Source organism: Merops nubicus, unplaced genomic scaffold (genome assembly GCF_000691845.1).
Source record: "Merops nubicus isolate BGI_N331 unplaced genomic scaffold, ASM69184v1 scaffold27384, whole genome shotgun sequence".
Taxonomy (NCBI): Eukaryota; Metazoa; Chordata; class Aves; order Coraciiformes; family Meropidae; genus Merops; species Merops nubicus.
Window position 1 is genome coordinate 36,771 of NW_008604000.1, and position 19,100 is coordinate 55,870.

At 42.8% G+C, this 19,100-nt stretch overlaps 1 protein-coding gene across 1 annotated transcript in view; it reads left to right on the forward strand.

Annotated features, from left to right (window-relative positions):
- PIKFYVE (phosphoinositide kinase, FYVE finger containing) overlaps positions 1-19,100 on the forward strand; it is a 61,086-nt gene that overhangs the window by 33,948 nt on the left and 8,038 nt on the right. Inside the window, exons 17-33 of the mRNA XM_008938882.1 lie at positions 871-1,011; positions 1,713-1,839; positions 2,951-3,396; positions 3,471-4,127; positions 5,116-5,216; positions 6,376-6,447; positions 10,490-10,661; positions 12,116-12,294; positions 12,784-12,897; positions 14,025-14,133; positions 14,234-14,388; positions 14,936-15,026; positions 16,043-16,103; positions 16,698-16,841; positions 16,997-17,117; positions 18,227-18,322; positions 19,084-19,100. The exon at positions 19,084-19,100 is cut by the window's right edge and continues 88 nt beyond it. Coding sequence (XP_008937130.1) covers positions 871-1,011; positions 1,713-1,839; positions 2,951-3,396; positions 3,471-4,127; positions 5,116-5,216; positions 6,376-6,447; positions 10,490-10,661; positions 12,116-12,294; positions 12,784-12,897; positions 14,025-14,133; positions 14,234-14,388; positions 14,936-15,026; positions 16,043-16,103; positions 16,698-16,841; positions 16,997-17,117; positions 18,227-18,322; positions 19,084-19,100 — 2,803 coding nt within the window. The remainder of the gene's footprint in view (positions 1-870; positions 1,012-1,712; positions 1,840-2,950; positions 3,397-3,470; positions 4,128-5,115; positions 5,217-6,375; positions 6,448-10,489; positions 10,662-12,115; positions 12,295-12,783; positions 12,898-14,024; positions 14,134-14,233; positions 14,389-14,935; positions 15,027-16,042; positions 16,104-16,697; positions 16,842-16,996; positions 17,118-18,226; positions 18,323-19,083) is intronic.

Genomic DNA, 19,100 nt, shown 5'->3' on the forward strand with positions numbered 1-19,100 from the left:
ATGGAGTTGAGCGTCTGGGCTTGCATAGGAAAGAGAAAAAATTTTCTAGCAGCTAGCTAAGAAAATTGCTGCAGTAAATACAGTACAAACTTGCAGTCTTGTGCTTAGGATTTTTGTCATCAAGTAACGTGTATTAAGAATGGTCTTTCCTCACAATTAAATGCAGCATTTTAGAGAACATGTTTTGGTTTTAGTGGTATGCTGTATAAGGAAAGTACACTTCAGAAAGTCAGAGCTGGATTTGTTTTAGGTGCCTGTACACTAGAAAAGTTAGTGTAGTGAGGGTTAGGCTGCACCCATGTTATTTCTTGTCAGGCTTGAAAAAATGGGGCAGCAAACACCCTAATGAAGTGACAAACTACAAAATGTCGTTTTGGAACAGATGCCCCACCCCTTGTGTGAGCAGGGAGGTGCCTTAAGTGTGAACACACTGAAAGGGATAAACCTTTCCTTTGACGTGCTGCATTCCTGTCTGAGAATTGGTCTTCAGGTGTTTGCCAGGATGCTTGTAACAGGGGTATTTGGTGGCCTGCTGAGCTTGGGCCATAATGTGTGTTTCTGTATTTGACTGTTTCCTTAACATGCATATAAGACCACTTCTGTTTAGTGATTAGTAGACAGGATGACATGTATAAATGATTTAGCAATAAAACTCTGCCTAGTGAGTTTGTTCTCCAGTGAAAGCTTAAACTGAGACCTGTCCTTTGAATGGAGTAGAAGCACTGATGGTGTTTTCTGGTTTCCCTGTTTTGTTGGAAAGGTCAATATGTAAATGAGAGAGAAAGTAATATCAAGCATTTAAGTGGTGGGGTTTTTTTTGTTTAGATGGGTTTGCAGTAGTTAACTGCCATACTTTGTTCCTGTCTGCAGGAAAGAGAGTTCTTGAAGAACTATGTACAGCGGATAGTTGATGTCAGGCCTAATTTGGTCCTTGTTGAGAAGACTGTGTCCCGAATTGCCCAAGACATGCTCTTAGAGCATGGCATCACCCTGGTCATCAATGTCAAGCCGGTGAGCACTTCCTATCAGTCACACTGGGCCTTCCGGTGCATCTCTGCAACTTCTTGTAGCAAGCTCCCTGGGGAAAGCAGAGAGTTGTCTTATTTTCTCCTCTATCCAAACCTGGGCTCCTATTTAATGGTACTTCTCTTCCATGGAGGCAAGACAGGCAAACCTAGACAGGAACTTTTCCTTAGCTCTACACAGCTACTCAGCTGTGTCCTTGCTTGGTTCTAGTTAACTCTGACACCTATTTGTAGCAAATTCTGTGTGGATCCTTGATGATTGCCAAGGAGCCTCTCTGTACCTCTGAGGCAGAGTATAGACAGCCAAACAGAGTAGCTGTGGGATTTGGCTTAGCTCCTGACAGTCAGCTCTATGCTGATTGCACTGTACCTCCTGGAACAGTTTTCACTTGAACAGATCCAGATCTGTCCAAGAAAAGGCACAATCTTGCCTTTCATCAGAAATATCTGCCCAACTACTTTGCTAAGATTCTCGTATATTATGGGTGTGTGTTTGTGTAACTAGGTTTAACGCAGAGTTTACACCTCAGTGAGAGGTTTCCTGGAACTTTTTGTTGGTGGTTTTGTGTGTGTGTTTTTTTTTTTTTTCTTTTAATTTGGTTTTGCTTGTTTGTTTTTAAGAGCAAATGAAGGTTACAAGTATTCTCTTTGTACTGCAGTTTCTTACTTTTCTTTCCATTTTTACAGCAAGTGTTAGACCGGGTGAGTCGAATGACTCAGGGAGATTTAGTGATGTCAATGGATCAGCTGTTGACCAAACCACGCTTGGGAACCTGTCATAAATTTTACATGCAAGTTTTTCAGTTACCCAATGGTGAGTAAAACTTGATGTGTCTTAGCTTGTGTGTGAAAGGTAAGCTAAATGCTTTATTCCTCTTAACTGGGTCTGAACTGTTGGGTGACTTTTTTGATCAAGTATTATCCTTCTTACTTACCTTTCTTCACTTCTGTTACGTCTTTGATCTACAGTGGACATAAAAGCATGATCTTACAAAGATGAGGCACATTAGATTTTAATTAGGCTGCCTTCTTCCTTTCAAACTGTGTGTTCTCTTCCCACCACCCTGGAGTCTGTTTAGTCTAATTGTGTGTTTAAAACAGGAAACATTAATTTCAATGTAGGATCAGATTTCTCAGGGCTTTGTCAGCCAACTGTTGAAAATAATGCAGAATGGAGATTTCATAGCCTGTCTGGGCACCTGTTCAGCTGCTTAGCTATCATCACCACAAAGAATTTTTCTGCAGAGAAACAGAGAATCATAGAACAGCCTGTGTTGGAAGAGCCCTTGAAAGATCATCTGGTCCAACCTTAACTTATCAAATCAAAATTTGCCTTGTTGCAATTTGTGCACACTGCCCCTTGTCCAATCATTGTGCACCTTTGAGAAATTTGATTCCTTTTTAAGCCCCTTTAGGCAGTGAAAGTCTGCAAAGGAGGAAGTGCTGCTTGACAGGTTACCAGTGGTCCTGGCACATATAAATGCTGTTGATGCAACTATTTGTGGAGATACAGTCTTTGCATCTCTTCCACTCCTCCCTGCTCCCTTCCACCTTTAAATTGCACTCAAAATTTTGTAGGCTTTTGACTTATAAGGGTGAGCAAATGTGTTTGGCAGGATAGTGGTTCTTTTGCTTCACTGCTGCAGAGTCTATAGTGATCTTAGAATATGCTGTTTAGGCCAATGTGTTCCATTTGGACTTTATGATGGCTAGTTTTACAAAACAGGGGAAGTTTTACAGCAAGTGCTTGTTTGTTTGGAAAAATAAGTTATTTCTGCACAATGATGTGAATTTCTGCAGCTGGATTGTGCTGCCAATGTTAATTGCTCTTAGTCTCTAAGTCTCTTCAGTGTGTGAGACACCTAAATGGAAGTTAACTGTAGTTGGTCATCCTAACTCCTATCTTTCTTTGTTTTTTTTTCTAGATCAAACAAAAACCCTCATGTTCTTTGAAGGGTGTCCCCAGCACCTGGGTTGCACTATCAAGTTGTGTGGTGCTGCAGAGTATGAGTTGGCCCGCGTGAAAGAGATCCTGATCTTCATGGTCTGTGTGGCTTATCATTCCCAGCTGGAAATCTCTTTCCTTATGGATGAGTTTGCCATGCCCCCTACTCTGACCAAAAACACCTCCTTTCACTCCCTTATTGAGGAGCCAGGAGATGAAAATGAACAACAGAACCTCTTCAATGGCGAGGATTTCAGCACTGCCATCAGAGACATTGAGCTATCCTCTGAAAAGCTGCCTGTAATAGCTGAGTCAGTGCCCTCTGATGAGGTCAGCTTGCTTGAACAAAGAGGTTTATTTGAAAGGGGTGACCAAGAGAACAGTCAGCTGGAAATGACATCCTCAAAACAGCAAGAGCACCACAGAGTGGAGTCACCATTTCCAGTGTTCAACTCTGTACCTCCTGCAATACCCGAAACATTCCTAATGGCATGGATCAGCACTTGGTCTCTCTGGATAGCCAGACACTAGAGCCTCTTCAACAGACAGATGATCTGCAGGAGTCCAAGAGTCAGATGAGAGTTTTCAGAGACCCTCTCCAGGATGATACTGGTTTATACGTCACAGAAGAGGTAACTTCTTCCGAGGATCGTCTCAAGACTTACTCTGCAGCATTTAAGCAAGAGTTGAAAGATGTCATTCTCTGTATTTCTCCTGTAATGGTGTTCCGTGAACCATTTCTCTTAACTGAAAGAGGCATGAGGTGCCCTGCCCGGGAATACTTCCCTGAGCAAGTTTATTGGTCTCCTCTCCTCAATAAGGAATACAAGGAGTCGGAGAGCAGAAGGAAGAGACAATTGTTGCGGGATCTCTCCGGACTGCAAGGGATGAATGGGAGTATCCAGGCCAAGGCTATCCAAATCTTACCTTCTCATGAGCTGGTTAATACTAGAATAGCAGAGCACCTAGGTGATAGCCAGAGCTTAGCCAGAATGCTGGCTGACTATCGGGCCAGAGGCGGGAGGATACTACAGAAAAGCACAGATCCTTTTGCCCAAAATAAGGATGTGCCTACTGTCACTACTGGAAAAAATGGGTGCAGAACTGAAGAGGATGAGAAGGGACTGGCTCAGGGTGAATCCTCATGGTCTCATAAGGTAAGATTCAAAGCTATGTTACTGAAAAGCCAGGTTACATCAGTTTCTCATGGTAGCACAGAAGATGTAGTGTCTCATTAAGTGTTAAAACAGAGTTGTTGGTGGTTGGGGTTGTGGTGGGGTTGTGGTTTTTTGTGTTTTTTCTCTTTTCTGACGGGGTCAGAACTGCATTTTTGATTGCAGTGCTCTGAGCACTTAAGTCAATATAAACAGGGACTAACTATGTGGATGTAATAAGAAAGCAGAACAAGAGACTGACTGCAGAATTTCCCTGAGAAGGGAGGAGTTTGTGGGACTTAACTTTCTGAGAAGTGCACAGCTGGTGTGTCACGTTGCCTGTTCAGCTCAGTTATACAAGACTGACTTCTGAAAATGAGTACGTGCTTAAATGTAAATCTGTAGCTTCACAGGCCATAATCCTACAAACTGTAAGGTTAGCCCTTGCTCTGGATCAGACTGGTTGATGCTGTTTTAAATTTATTCAGTGATCAAAGAGAAGTATTTGGTAACTTCATAGTTCCGTGGGGCGTGGGAGGGGAAATAACTCCCTTCTCCAGCAGCAGCATGGTAAGTCTCTTCACAGAGAACAGAAAACTCGGACTCTTTCTGGAGCCTGAATGAGTAATAGAGCTATAATATATTAGCAGAGTTTTGACTCCACATTGTCCTAAACTGCAAAATGCTTTGGAGACTCTCGGTTTGTCTCAGGGCTTTTGTTGTTGTCCGTTTTCCTCAGCTTCCTTTCCACAGAAACACGTGTGCAGTGGTTTCATTATCCATATTAGCTATGCTGTTCTAAAAATGATGGTTAGCAATTAGATATGGTACAAGTCTACCTGAAGCTTGGAAGCAGTACAAAGTTAACCTGTACAGAAGGAGCAAGCAGAGATGTGTCTGTAAATAAAGCTACTGGAGTGGAATTTCGTCATCAAGGGTTGTGTGGATGGAGGCGTCTGTGACCAGTAAATGATTGTTTTCTCTCTTCCAGGTGGATTGCCTGAGTCCAGTAAACCATCAGAGGCTCTGTGTTCTCTTCAGTAGCTCTTCTTCTCAGTCCAGCAACGCTCCAAGTGCCTGTGTTAGCCCCTGGTATGAAAACTACTCTTGTACAGCTTGTATAGTTGCTGTCTTTTTTTTCCTAAGTCAAAGTCAGTGCTCGTCTTGTAGTGGTATTTGAGAGCTCTTTGTTAGGTTGTGCTCATCCTGTAACAGTAACTGTTGCCAAAAGAATTTTGTCTTGCCTGCTCGGGTGGATCCAGAACAGTACCCCATAGCCTTTGTAATCCCTAAGGCATGAATGAGAAAGCCAAGCTCAAAACCAAATGCTTTTGTTGGTCCTTTCTCTGCAGAGTAATGTGTGTGGTTAGGGCACTGCATGCAGCCTTGTGGGGAAGAGTTAGCGCATATAAACACAGGGGAATGTCCAAGCCTGAAAATAACCCTTGACATTATCTCAGAATACTTCTAGATTGTCTTCTATGAGAGTGGCATTTTAATATATTGCTATCTTTCTTATATCATAATCAGCAGTGTTAAGAGTTTTAACTTTATTTCCAGCTTCGGGGGCTGTAATTTGTTAATTGTGTGCAACTTATAACAAGCTTCTAGCCTGACTAAAGAGGACAGATCTTGGTGTTTCATCATCTAGCTCAAGTGAAAATACAGAGATGGCTCCCTTACAGGGAAGGGTCCAGAGTTCCTGTGAAACCTTGGGAATGAACCAAAGATGGTAGTGATAAGCTCACTAAACAACAACAATAAGAAGATGCAAATATTGGAGATGCCTGAATTGTGCACATATCAGTTTAAGTGTCACATTTGAAGTGACTTGCTCTTCTCTGTGGAAAAAAAAAAAGTTACTGTTAAATCTTCTGGAAGAAGAAGGTTTTCTTAAGGCTTTTTTCATCTTCTGGATGTACACTTTTTGTAACCGTTTAAATGTTAGTGTCGAGGCTTCAACCTGTCTAGGCTGTTGTAGATATTCCTTAATGTGATGTTCGAAAGTGTAGCTGAATTGTATTCAATGTTTAAATGTCAAGTTTAAAGTTGTTCTAGTAAGATGCTGATCTCATGGTTAGCAAACTTGGCAGCAAGGGTTTAGGAAGGCTAGTCAAAAGGAAAAAGCACCTTTGAAGGTATACAGGGCTGAAAACAAGGCAGCAGTGGGTGCAGATCTGTGCACCTAAAGGCCATTGCAGAGCTAACAGTGGCAGCATCTGCTCTCTAAAGCTTTTTTTCTGTGCTTTAGGATTGTGACCATGGAATTCTATGGGAAAAATGACCTGACTCTAGGGATTTTTCTGGAGCGCTACTGTTTCAGGTGAGCAAGAACTTATTCTAAATTTCATCAGAAATAAAACAAAAGCTTCTGATAGCTCTGAAGTTGACCTGCTGCCCTCTTCATAGACTCTTCCTCCTGTGCCCTTAGTGGAATTGCATGCAAGCCTGCAGGGCCAGTTGTGTCCTAGTAAAGCTTACCACTTAAATCCATTGCTCCCCTTGCTTTATTAACATCATGCTGTAGTGAAACAGGAACTGGGTTTAAGAATTCACTTATTTTTCTCACTTCTTATAAGCACATATGTATCCACTGCTTTCCCACTTGGCCCTGTCCCTCTTATTTCCTTTAATGAGGAAGTGGAACAGATGATGAAACAAGACTTAAGTTCATGAAGACAGATGTGTTCACTTAGCACTTTCTTGTAGCATTTAGGGCTCTAAGGGCTTAGTTAGGAGTCTAAGCATGTATTCCAAATGGCTGTTTTGTAAGACAAGCAGTTGTACTGATCACAGCTTTCTGAGGTTCCTATTTGAACTTTCATACAAATTTGGGAAAAAAAATCCTACTCCTTTAGTGTTATCTGAACATCTCAGAGTAAGACATTGTCATATCGGCAAATTGGTGAATGTGAATGGCCCAGAACACTTTTAGCCCTGACATAGTACAATGTAATTTATTTCATCTGACTGAATTGCAAACTGTTACATTTCAGTAATCATAAAACGACTTTGCTTGGAAGGGATCTTTAAAGGCCATCTAGTCCAGCTCCCCTGCAGTAAGCAGGAACATCTTCAGCTAGATCAGGTTACTCAGAGTTCTGTCCAACCTGACCTTGAATGTTTCCGGGGATGGGGCACCTACCACCTCCCTGGAAAACCTGTGCCGGTGTTTCACCACCCTCACTGTAAAAAAATTCATCCTTATATCTAGCCTAAATCTCCCTTCCTTTCTCCTTTAGTTTAAAACCATTACCCTTTGTCCTGTCACAACAGGCCCTGCTAAAAAGTCTGTCCTCATCTTTCCTATACGCCCCCTTTAATTACCAAAATGCCACTATAAGGTGTCCCCAAAGTCTTCTCTTCTCCAGGCTGAACAACCCTAACTCTCTCAGCTTGTCCTCATAGGAGAGGTGTTGCATCCTGCTGATCATCTTTGTGGGTCTCCTCTGGACCCATTACAACAGGTTCATATCTGTCTTGTGCTGCAGACTCTGGGCTCTGAGTGCACTGTAGTCAAGGTGGGGTCTCACCAGAGTTCATCATTTGATGCAGCCCAGAATGCAATTTGCCTTCTGGGCTCTGAGTGCACATTGGTAGCTCATGTCCAGCTTTTCATCCACCAATACCCCCAAGTCCTTCTCCTCTGGGCTGTTCTTGGTCCCTTCATCCCCCAGGCTGGATTGATACTGGGGATTGCTCTGTAGCACCTTGCACTTGGCCTTAGCTGAACCTCATGAGGTTCAGAGAGTCCCCTGTCTCAAGCTTGTCCAGGTCCTTCTGGATAGCATCCTGTCCATCTGAATGGTGTAGCTGAAAAACCAGCTTGTTTCTGTCTGCAAACTTGCTAAGGGTGCACTGGATCCCACCATGTCACTGATGAAGGTATTAAACAGCACTGGTCCCAGTATGGAGCCATGAGGGACACCACTTGTCACTGATCTCTGTCTGGACATTGAGCTGTTGACTGCTACCCTCTGGATGCAACTGTTCAACCAATTCCTTATCCATTGAGACAAAATAGTTGAGTACCTTAGCTGCCTTCTTGTTCCTCGGGGCTGGGGGTGCATTTCCTCTGACCTTCCTTTTTTGGTTTATATACCTGTAGAGAAGCCCTTCTTCTTAGTCTTTGCATCCCTTGCCAAGTTCAGATCCAGACACGCTGTGGCTTTTCTGACCCCATTCCTACACAAGGGGGCAATGCCCCTACTTTTCCCAGGATACCTGTCCCTGCTTCTATTGCCTTTGAGTTTCCTTCTTGCTCTTTGGGGGGACCAGCAGGTCTTGACTCAGCCGTGCTGGTCTCTTGCCTTCCTTGCCTGATTCCTTACACCTGGGGATTGAGAGCTCTTGTGCTCTATGGAAAGTATCTTTAAAGATCTTCCAGCTCTGTTCTGCTCCTTTGTCCCTAAGGGCCGTTTCCCAGGGAGTCCTATTGACTAGCTCCTTGAAGAGACAGAAGTTTGCTTTCTTAAAATTCAGGGTCCTGACTTTACTCTCCACCTGACCCATTTCCCTCAGAACTGTGAATTCCGCCAGCACATGATCACTGCAGCCCAAACTGCCTACAGTCTTGATGCCACTGATCAGCTCACTTGTGTTGGTCACTGCTGGGTCCAGTATCACGTCCCATCCTGTAGAGCTGTCTATTACTTGGCTTAAAATGTTATTCTCTGTGTTCCAGGAGTCACCTGGATTGCCTACAGCTTGCCATACTACTTTTCCAACAGCTGTTAGTGTGGTTGAAGTCCCCCAGCAGGATGAGAGCCTGTGAGCATGAAGCCTTCTGTAGCAGGATTTAAGAAGAATTCGTCAGTAGGTTACCCTTGATTGGGAGGCCTGTAGCAGTCACCAACCACAAGGCTTCCTTTGTTGCCTCAATCTCTAATTCATACCCATAAGCTTTGAACATGTTTGTGGCTATTCTTCAGGCACAGCTCTTCACATTCTATCCATCTCTTGATGTAGAGGGCGGTGTCTCTGCCTCTTCTTCCTTGCCTGTCCCTTCTGAACAGCCTGTAGCCATCAATAAGTGCACTCCAGTTGTGGGATTCATCCCACCAAGTTTCAGTAACAGCAGCCAGGGTGTAGTTTTCTAGCAGCATGGTGGCTTTCAGCTCCTCCTGTTTGTTGCTCGTACTGCATGCATTGGTGTAGAGGCACTTCATCTGGGCTGTTGGCCTTGTCACCTTCTTAGAGGAACTCCACTTAATACCTTTTTAGGTATTTTCATGGTGTTTCCCTGTTGGCTTCTATTACCTCAGGAGCCCCGGCTTGTCTCCATAAGACTTCAAGCGTGCTGTAATATCCCCAGCATGCCCAGAGCAACAGGCTGAGGGTCCTTGCTAGCACCCTGTCCCTCTAACATGACACGTTATCCCACAGCTTGTCACAGGCAAGCCTGATATTTCCCCTTCCCATTCAGTTCTATAGCCAGTACTGCCAGAACACCATACAGACTCTTAGTCAGCTGTGAAGAAGCTGGATAGGTAGCTTGTGGCTCCTCAAAAGACAAGATTACTGTGTTCTCTCTGTTGGCCACTTGCAGTAGGAAAATGTTCTCAGTTTTTAGCCTTCTGCAGAGGAACAAGTATTTCTCCTTGTGCTGATTGATGAGAAGAAGCTTAGCTGCCCACTCTTAAGCTCTTGCTTCTCTCTGCTGACTAGCTAGTGTGTGCCTAAAGTGAATGCTCTCAATCTCCATCGTTTCAGTAATTCTGCTCTTTTCATATGAGCAAGTTGAATTTGGGCTTTCTTAGGCTCTTTCTGGTTTTGAATAATTCCCCTTTTATACTTCAGTACCTACACACTTCAGCTTTTATCCTTCTGATGTCAGTCTCTCTTCCCTGACTTAAACCTGTCTGAAGGAAGGTAATGGGTTTTTCTCTTCAGAGAGGTTATATGGCATTATTTTGCTCACCTATTTCTTTAGAAGCTGGAACATTACAATTTTGAAGGCTCTTTGGCACATCTTTGTCCTTAGTAGCCATTGTTCTGGTATGCTGCTGGAGTGATCTTCTTATTTGGTACCAAGCACTTCCAGGTGCTTGATCCATATTTTGTGCATTATGTTGAATATGTTGGTACAAGTGAGTAACTGTAATAAGATTGTGATAGCAACTAGTCTCCAGTTGCTGCTTTTGGGACCCATACAGCCATTGGTGGAAAGGGAACTTCCCTGCATGCTGTTCCTAAATGAATACAATTCACTCGGCAGAAACAGCCTTCACTAAAGGCTTAGGAAACTTTTACAATAAAGAGAAATAGTGTTGTGATAGTAAAAGGCATGTTTGGTATATTGAATCAGTTCTTAAGCAGTGCCTGGCGTATGATCGTTCATAAGTGTTTCCGTTTCTCTCTGTAAGGCCTTCCTACCAGTGCCCCAGCATGTTCTGTGAAACGCCAATGGTGCACCACATCCGTCGCTTTGTTCATGGGCAAGGCTGTGTGCAAATTGTGTTAAAGGAGCTGGACTCCCCCGTCCCTGGGTACCAGCACACCATCCTTACTTACTCCTGGTGTAGACTGTGTAAACAGGTAAGGATGTGGACTTAAGAGTCATCGCTATTCCAGCTTAGTCTTTCTGTTTTGACTGGTCTTTAGTGGAAGGCAGCATTTGCAAGCAAGTACTCCTCCTTGGAGCTATGGCTAAGCTAGTACAAAACCTGTTACTGACACAGATGTTCTCAGGTATCTACAAATGTAGACTTTGGGCTATTGAGGGTGAAACCTCTTGTGCAAGATAGTTCTGTTGGAAATTGTCAAACCTGGGTCTGAGAGGATAGGTTTACACAGAGCTGATATACTGCTGGAAACTCATTTCTGACACGTGGAAAAAAAAAAAAAATGGAGCTTCCTCTTAGGGGTGAAGGGTATGGTCCCTTCCCAGCACTGAATCAGTATGAACATCAAAAGAAATGTGTGTGTGTGTGGGGAAGGGCAGACAATGAGACCTACTGGCTTAGTCATTGGCTAAAACCAGTTGGTGTTCTTTAATCTTCTGTGGGCTGGACAGTCTGCATTGTGTCAATGTGATGTCTAGGCTTCCTGTAGTAGTTATTAGAAAGTATGTAAAATCTTCATTAGAGGAATGATAAATTGCTTTAAAACCCCCAAGACATTAAGATTATGTATTATCTGAAACTTGGTCTTGTTCTGAAGTTTGTAATTTAGCTAAGAAAACATTACCAACTGGATACGCTTCTCTAGCTGAACATTGTCAAACTTAACAGCCTTCAAAGGGACAAGAATGAAACTTAATTAAAAAAGGTTCATGCAGTGCCTGAAACGTCTCAATTACCCATGTGGATGACACAATTCACCTACTTAGGCTGGTTTAAGCATGGGTGTTGGATTTAAAGATACCTAGAGGAAGTTCATGGAATAGCTGAAGGCAAGCCTTATGCTGCTGTGTATACACCTGTTCTATAACCTTTTATTTCTGTGCGCTCATGTAAACACTAATACGTTTGTGGCTATTAAATATATATAAAGCAGTGGCTGGTCTAAGATTGCAAGCACTGCTGACGTTGAAATACATGGCAGAGCAATACCCATTTATTTGTAGCAGAAGAACCACCAGGGAATAAGTGTTTGAAACCACTGCTGCTGACTGGGTTGCTGGAGATTGTCTCTATGCCGAGGGTCACTCAATCGCTATGGTTGGAAAAGACCTTGGAGATCATCGGCTCCAAACATGATCTATCTCCACCAGGCCACTTCTACACTGTAGCACCACAGACAAAAGTTTCTATATAGGATATGTTTGCACTCCTCTGTCTTAACACCTGTCATCATCAACTAGCAGTGTTTTATCCAATTTATTGTAACTATGTGTTTGCCTTAGTTTGCTATATATGGTATCTTTTTTCAGCATGTTTCAGGGTCATGGATACTTCTGGTGCTAGAACTACTAGATTGCTGTCTAGGTTAGTCTGTCCTTAATCTTAGTTGAAGGATGAAATTAAGACACTTGGCTTTCAATTTTTCAGGTGACACCAGTTGTTCCCCTTTCCAATGATTCCTGGTCTATGTCTTTTGCAAAATACCTTGAGCTGAGATTCTATGGGCACCAGTACACTCGAAGGGCCAATGCGGAGCCGTGTGGTCATTCCATTCACCATGACTATCATCAGTATTTTTCCTATAATCAGATGGTGGCATCTTTCAGGTGAGGTCCATTGCCAAAAACTTCCCTCTCTCTAGTACTTTGTGAAGCATAGTTCCAGTACAGCTTTTATCTGGTGTGTCCTTCACCTTGAGGACAGCATGGGGTAGCATAACACCACTCTAACCACAAGTGCAAGATTGTGTCCTGGCTTGCAGAGTGCACTGCAGGTGCAATCACTGTCCTGGACGAGGTGGGCAGTGTTGCTAAGAATGGATGGCTTGGCTTCAGTTCTTGATACAGAAAGGAAACACTTTTCCCTGTCTAATATCAAAAACTTTCAGAACTTTGTTTTTGCAACATGATCTGTGGTTTTACTTTTTGCCTAGGAGAGAAATCAACAGGGTGTTATTGCTACTAAAAGTGACTAAAGCCCTGGACACATTGGCAGCATGCCCCCCCCCTTCACATGAGGGCCACAAACCACAGTATGGTGTAGAACCAGTACTGTGTGGGGGAGCCTTATTGATGGCTGTTGTATTGCCTTCTCAGCTACTCTCCAGTCCGGCTGCTTGAAGTGTGTGTCCCGCTCCCCAAGATCTACATCAAACGACAGACTCCATCAAAGGTCACTATTTTGCAGGATCTCAAAGATTTCTCTCAAAAGTAAGCTTTGTTTTTAATGTCTTACTCCAGTTTATTTGTATTTGGACTTTCATTAGCAGAACACAAAACCATTTTTGCTAATATAGATAAGACTTGCTAAATATTAATCAGTTAATAGAAAAGTAATGGTTTTAAACATATTTATATATGCACACATTTCTAAGGGAGGGTGGTATTGAAATCTTCGTTATTGCCTTTACCTGCTGTCTGTACTAATCTCTCACCTTTTCATCTGGCAGCAATCGAGCTTAAACATAGCCAGTAGAAACCAAGATTTGTCTCTTCTCCATCTCTGAATATTGCACTTGTGTAACATACTATGGTTTTGAATGATGTTGCCAAGTAGCCACTGAAACGTTGAACATCAGCTGGTGTATGAAATATCACCTGTTCTTAGAAAAAGCTGTGCCTTCTCAAGCACAGATAAAGTGTTTCCAATTCCTCCCTCTAAAGCTAAAAATGGAACAGAGGAGGGAGTCATGGAAGGCTTAATCTGAAAACTGCAGGTGACACTTTGTTACCCTTATTTCTAACATTCCTTTTTGGATGATGTGATCATGTTTAAATCCTGCCTTTAGCTCAGAAGAACTGCAAAGGTATTGCTCAAGTCTTTTGTCCAAGGAGAGCTGTTTTCATTATATAGTTATGTGGCTACTAAACTCTGTTGTGTAAAAGACATGGCCTTTGTTAGCTACTGAATATGGTAACAGCAGACAGTCTAGTACCTTCCTGTAGTCTAAGTAAACTACTGTAAGCCTAGACACCTTGCAAAAGTAGGGAAAAAGTAGGAGACAGGCATGATGGAAACTGTATTAGGTCCAGCCTGACTGCTGTTCTGCCTGGTGGCAGCATTGCTGTATGGCTGATGTCTCTGTGACTGCCTGACTTCAGAACCTGGGGAGAACTGATGAATGTCAGTGTGTGTAACTTCTAGGTTTCTGCTATACTAATGAATTTTTTCCAGCTTCCCCTGTAAATTCAGTGGGGTGGCCTACTGTGCAGACTACTGTCATGTATCACTGTTTGTATTCTTCAATGCTTACGTTAAATGCATTCAGACTCTCATTAAAGAACATCAAAGATGTTCCAAGTAGTCACAGCTTAACTCCTTGCATCCCTGTTGGCAGGGTGTCACAAGTGTATCTTGCTGTTGACGATCGCCTCGCTTCTCTGAAAACAGATACTTTCAGCAAAACCAGAGAAGAGAAGATGGAAGACCTCTTTGCCCAAAAGGAGGTAATGGACTATTTCTGCTTGTCTGCAAAGCTTGTGGAGAAGCCACTTCAGTCTAGTGTCATCTCTGGTCATAGAGTACTCACAGGTTTTCTTTGGGCAGATGGAAGAGGGGGAGTTTCGAAACTGGACTGAGAAGATCCAAGCAAGGCTGCTTTCATCATCATTAGACACACCTCAACAGCTGCAATCTGTTTTTGAGTCTCTGATAGCTAAAAAGCAAGGACTTTGTGAGATGCTGCAAGCCTGGAATAATAGGTAAGAGGGCACATGTTGGAATGGGGAGCAAGACGTGATACTGTGTTGGTTACAGAAGGGAAGAGTTTCTTTTGTACTTTCTCTCCCTCCAGTGCAGTTGCTATGTAGAGTGTGTGTGAGAAGCATCCTGACCCAGTACCCCTTCAGTACTGGTTCGTGACAGTGTGTTATGGTAGCTTGTGAGGAATGTTCTCTACTTGTTAAGACCACAAAGCTGGTTGATTGGAACAGAAAATTAACTGAGGCCGGATAATAAAAGTATTGTGTTGTAAAACAACTTGTAGGAAAAGGTGTCTGTTGAATAACAATGTAAGAGAAGGGAAGAGGGGAGCATGGGAAAGCAATTAATTGGGTGACACTATCTCAGAAGTGAAGAAAACGTTCTGGCTTTGGCCTTTTGAAAAAGCTTTGGCAAATGTTACCAACCATCTGAGTTTGCAGTAAAGACTTGTGAAATCATGCTTGGCTGTATTCTAGTGTGAAACTTCATAACTTCTTTTGACTGATTTTTTTTTTTTTTTTTTACTCACTTTTTTGTTTCGTTAAGATTGCAGGATCTCTTCCAACAAGAGAAAGGGAGAAAACGTCCATCAGTACCACCAAGCCCTGGGAGACTGAGGCAAGGTGAAGAAAGCAAGGTACAACTAACAGGCTAGAAACTACTTAAACTTTTTTTTTTTTTTTCAACAAGGCAACAGAACAGTCTTAAGACTGGCTGCAGCTCACTTCATAAACTTGTTGTACTGCATCATGTTGTTTTCGTCTGTAAAAGCTTGAATTGCATTTTAGAATGTGTCTTTTCCTAAAGATGTGAACCAGGGCCCATGTTACCCAGAAGACTAACTGTGAATGTGAATTTGATGATTTTTTTTGTGGTGTTTGTGTAGTGCTAATGTAAATGCTGACAGTGAGAGCTGCACTCGTGATCTTGCTTATGACTAGACAGGAAGGAGGTCACCTCGTTAGACCCTTTTCCATCAGGTTTATCCCATATGGAAAAAAAAGGCAAAAATTATTAGGAGAGGCAGAGCAAAGAACACACGAAAGGCTGATAATGAATTTGCAGGTTCATCTCTGTTCTGTGATGTGTCCTGTGGGAACTGGCTGAGGGGATGTATAAATGGTTTTGAACTGCTCCCTCAAGAGCTCTGTGTAAGGGTACAGTAGCCAGCGTGCTCAACAGCTATCCTTTGGGGAGCTGGTTCTCTGAGAAGCTGTGCAGACTGCCAGGCAGTACAGTGTAAGCATCATACAGAGAGGCTGAGCTGTCAATAGTTCTAGCTTCAGCAAGGTGTACCGAGAAACCCCCTGAGACCTGGGGTTTGCTCTGCTTCATGTGTATGTGTCCTTTCCACTTAACACCTGTTTGCCAGATGCTAAAACGCACTTAACCTTGATCTGGCAGCAAGTTGGTTTATATAGAAGGATAGTGTAGGCTTTAGAGCAGCATACAGAGATGATAGCAGTCCTAAGCATCTTCTGAGGCTGGGTTGCTCTTGCCTTGTCTTTTTCACGTGGTGGCAGAGATGGTGACAGCGCAGTGGGTGGGAGTGCTCTGCTGTGGTACGTCTGCTTTTGATGAGTGTTCCACAGAGGAAGGTGTACAGCTATAAAGAGCCTGACATCAACATAGGTATTTTGTTTTTCTGTCTAGATCAGCAGCATGGATGCTTCCCCACGCAATGCTTCCCCAGCACTGCAAAATGGAGAGAAAGGTCTGTTTGGTTTGGAATTTGTTTTTGTTTTCCCTTAAGCTACTAAAATAAGTTTACTGTAACTTTTCCTTTGATATAACTTGGGAGCCTTTGTCAAATTTGACAATTTAGAGAAACCATCAACTCCCATTTTGTCAAATGGGAGTAAGCTGATTTACTAGCTCACTGTTCAAAAAAGCAAAGTGCGCTTCTAATATGAAGCGGAATGATGAATGATACTAAGTTGGCCAGCAAGGGTTTTCCTTTGAACTTGAGTTTAAAAGCTTTCAGAGGCTTTCTAAATAACTGAATGACTACGTGGGATTTGGGAAATGTCTTGCCTATTCTGTGAAGTGGTTGTGGGTGATGAGACCTCTTATCTGTGAGACATACTAAGTATTTGTGGGAACTGAAGGTAGCTGATAAAAGTGTATGTGTCTTCTGGAGGTTGTGGGCTACACTGATCAGCTTGCCTGTTCCTTTGCTCTGGGTGGCCTTACCTGCTATTGAAGTAAAAACTTCATGAAAGTAGATGCGGGTGGTAGCTTGGCCTGGGAGCAAGCAATATCACTTCTGACAGCCATGTAAAATGGTTTCTTGTCCTTGTATTCTCAGAGGATCGTTTCCTGACTACTTTATCAAGTCAGAGCTCCACAGGTTCTACTCATCTTCAGCTGCCCACTCCTCCAGAGGCTTCATCAGAACATACAACTGGTGCCAACACGCTGTCCGAACAGGATACAACAAGCAGCTCAGAAGGTATAGTTCATCTCTGGTCTTGTATTCTTTCTCTTGTTTCTCTGTATAAGATCCATTTAGGAATGGCAAATTGGGTAGCTCTCTGGTCTGCAACCTTCCTTTTGAATGTAGAGCTTGAAGTTTGATATTGTGATGCAAACTTATCTTTGTTCCAGATGTGTTTGATGGACACTTGCTGGGATCTACAGACAGTCAAGTAAAGGAGAAGTCTACTATGAAAGCTATTTTGGCCAACTTTTTGCCTGGAAACAACTATAACCCCATTCCATTTCCCTTGTAAGTACTGCATTATGTATATGACGTACAAAATAGCAGTCTGGTCAAATTTTTAACAGACATGCATGTTTCCTTTGCTCAGTATGTAATTTATCACTTGGGTTTGCCTCTGAGTAAGCTGTAGTGCTTCCTCAAGGCTAGAAGTGTTCCTCCTAGGTGTTTGTAGGTTACATGCTTTTCTTACTAATGATCCACCCCTGTCTGTATACGTTGTCAAATTTCTCCTCCTAGCAGGCATGTCTCCTTAGAACTCTTGTGGGAGGGAAAAGGATGGAGGGAAGGGGCAGAAAGCTGTCTTCTAACTTCATTGCTGCAGGGAGGAAGCAGAAATGTCCTTCCTTAGCAAAGACTTAATAAAGCTACATGCCTGCCTCTTGTTTTTGTTTCCAGACCTCTTCCAAAGGTTGGACTCAAATTCTCATTGTCTGGGTGTAGGTCAGGTTCAATGGCTACTGCATGTGCCCTCAAGTCCCCCTCTCATGTGAAAATGGGCAGGCTGGAAAGTCTTTCATCTACTTGGTCTGCGTGCTTTGTACCGTTCCTCATTTGACATGAGCCTAATGTTTGGCAGCCTGAGTTAAACTTCTGAATCCTGCCCCCAGGCTATTAGTGGAGGCCACGGGCTAGTGAAGAAAAGTTAAATTACTGAACCCTATGGATAAGTAAAAGAAAACCTTATGGAAACTCAGGAGGATTTTTGGGAATATTCTGTGCTAAACTGCTTGTTCAGTAAAGGGACCAGGTTTGTCCCCAGACTTCATTCTGCAGGCTATGCTGCAGGTCAGTCAAAACAAACTCAGGCAGATTTTGGTGCCATTGGAAACAGTGGCTGCTAAACAGAACTAGACTAACTTTGAGCTGGTCTTCTGATGTACAGAGCTTGCTTGAAGTGCTGACTGCCCTAACACATTACCATTTAGAATTAACCACCTAGCTATGAATATGTCTATTGAGAGAAAGTGATCTGGGGAGCTTTGGTTCCATGCTGAGACTTGCAGCTTGTGCCTGGGATTGCAGTGATGAGATCTGGGTTTTGACCAAAAGTTAATGTGTTCTTTCCACAAACTTTTCAAATTTACTGACAGTCTCCCTGTGTCATTTTCATTTAGTGACCCAGATAAACACTACCTAATGTATGAGCATGAACGTGTGCCTATTGCAGTCTGCGAGAAAGAACCAAGCTCCATCATAGCTTTTGCTCTCAGGTACTGGTACGATTTTGCTGTTCATCTGACACGTGCTCTGTTTTTGCAGCTTTTCTGTGCAAGGAATATTTAAATCCTAATGGTAGGGAACAAGCAGGAACCAATTTCTTAACTCAATTGTGTTGAGAGTTACTGCTACAGCTAAAGTTCTCTCCTTTTACTACTGAGACAGGGAAAGTAGGTTTTCCAACTTGCATCTGGATTTTGGTCTTTTCTTCCCAAATTTTAGTTCATAAAAATGAATTGGTTTTCTAGTGTTCCCTGTGATGTGATATTGCTAGAGAAAGAAGTGCAACTAAATTTTGCTCAGCTTTCCACCAGGAGGAAGTGCAGCTAAGCTAGGGAACAGCAGTTAGGTGTTCATACTGTAGTCTGTCCCTTGCCTACCTTTGGTTGTAGCAGCTCTTGCTACTTCTCGACTCTCCAAACCAGGTGCTTCAGTAAATCTTGGGGTTTGCATGTCACAAGGTAGCAGACTTTTAAAGAAGAGCATTCTTCTTTAAGATGCTTCTTTAAGTTGTGGGAGAAAGAGAAACAAGGGGGGATTTTCCCTGCAGTATGATCTAGAGCAGGTTCTGTTCCAAGGGAACTCGGTTCTTACCATAAGAAAAAGTGAAGGGAGAGGTTTTTCTACTATGGGTTTTTGTTTCCTGTGATTGTCTCTGAACTGAATCTTTGGGTTGGTGTTACAGAGTCTCACAGAGAATCGATGACAGGTTTTTTTTTTAATTCCTTCCTTTTTATTTTCCTTTTTCCTTCAGCTGCAAGGAGTACAGGA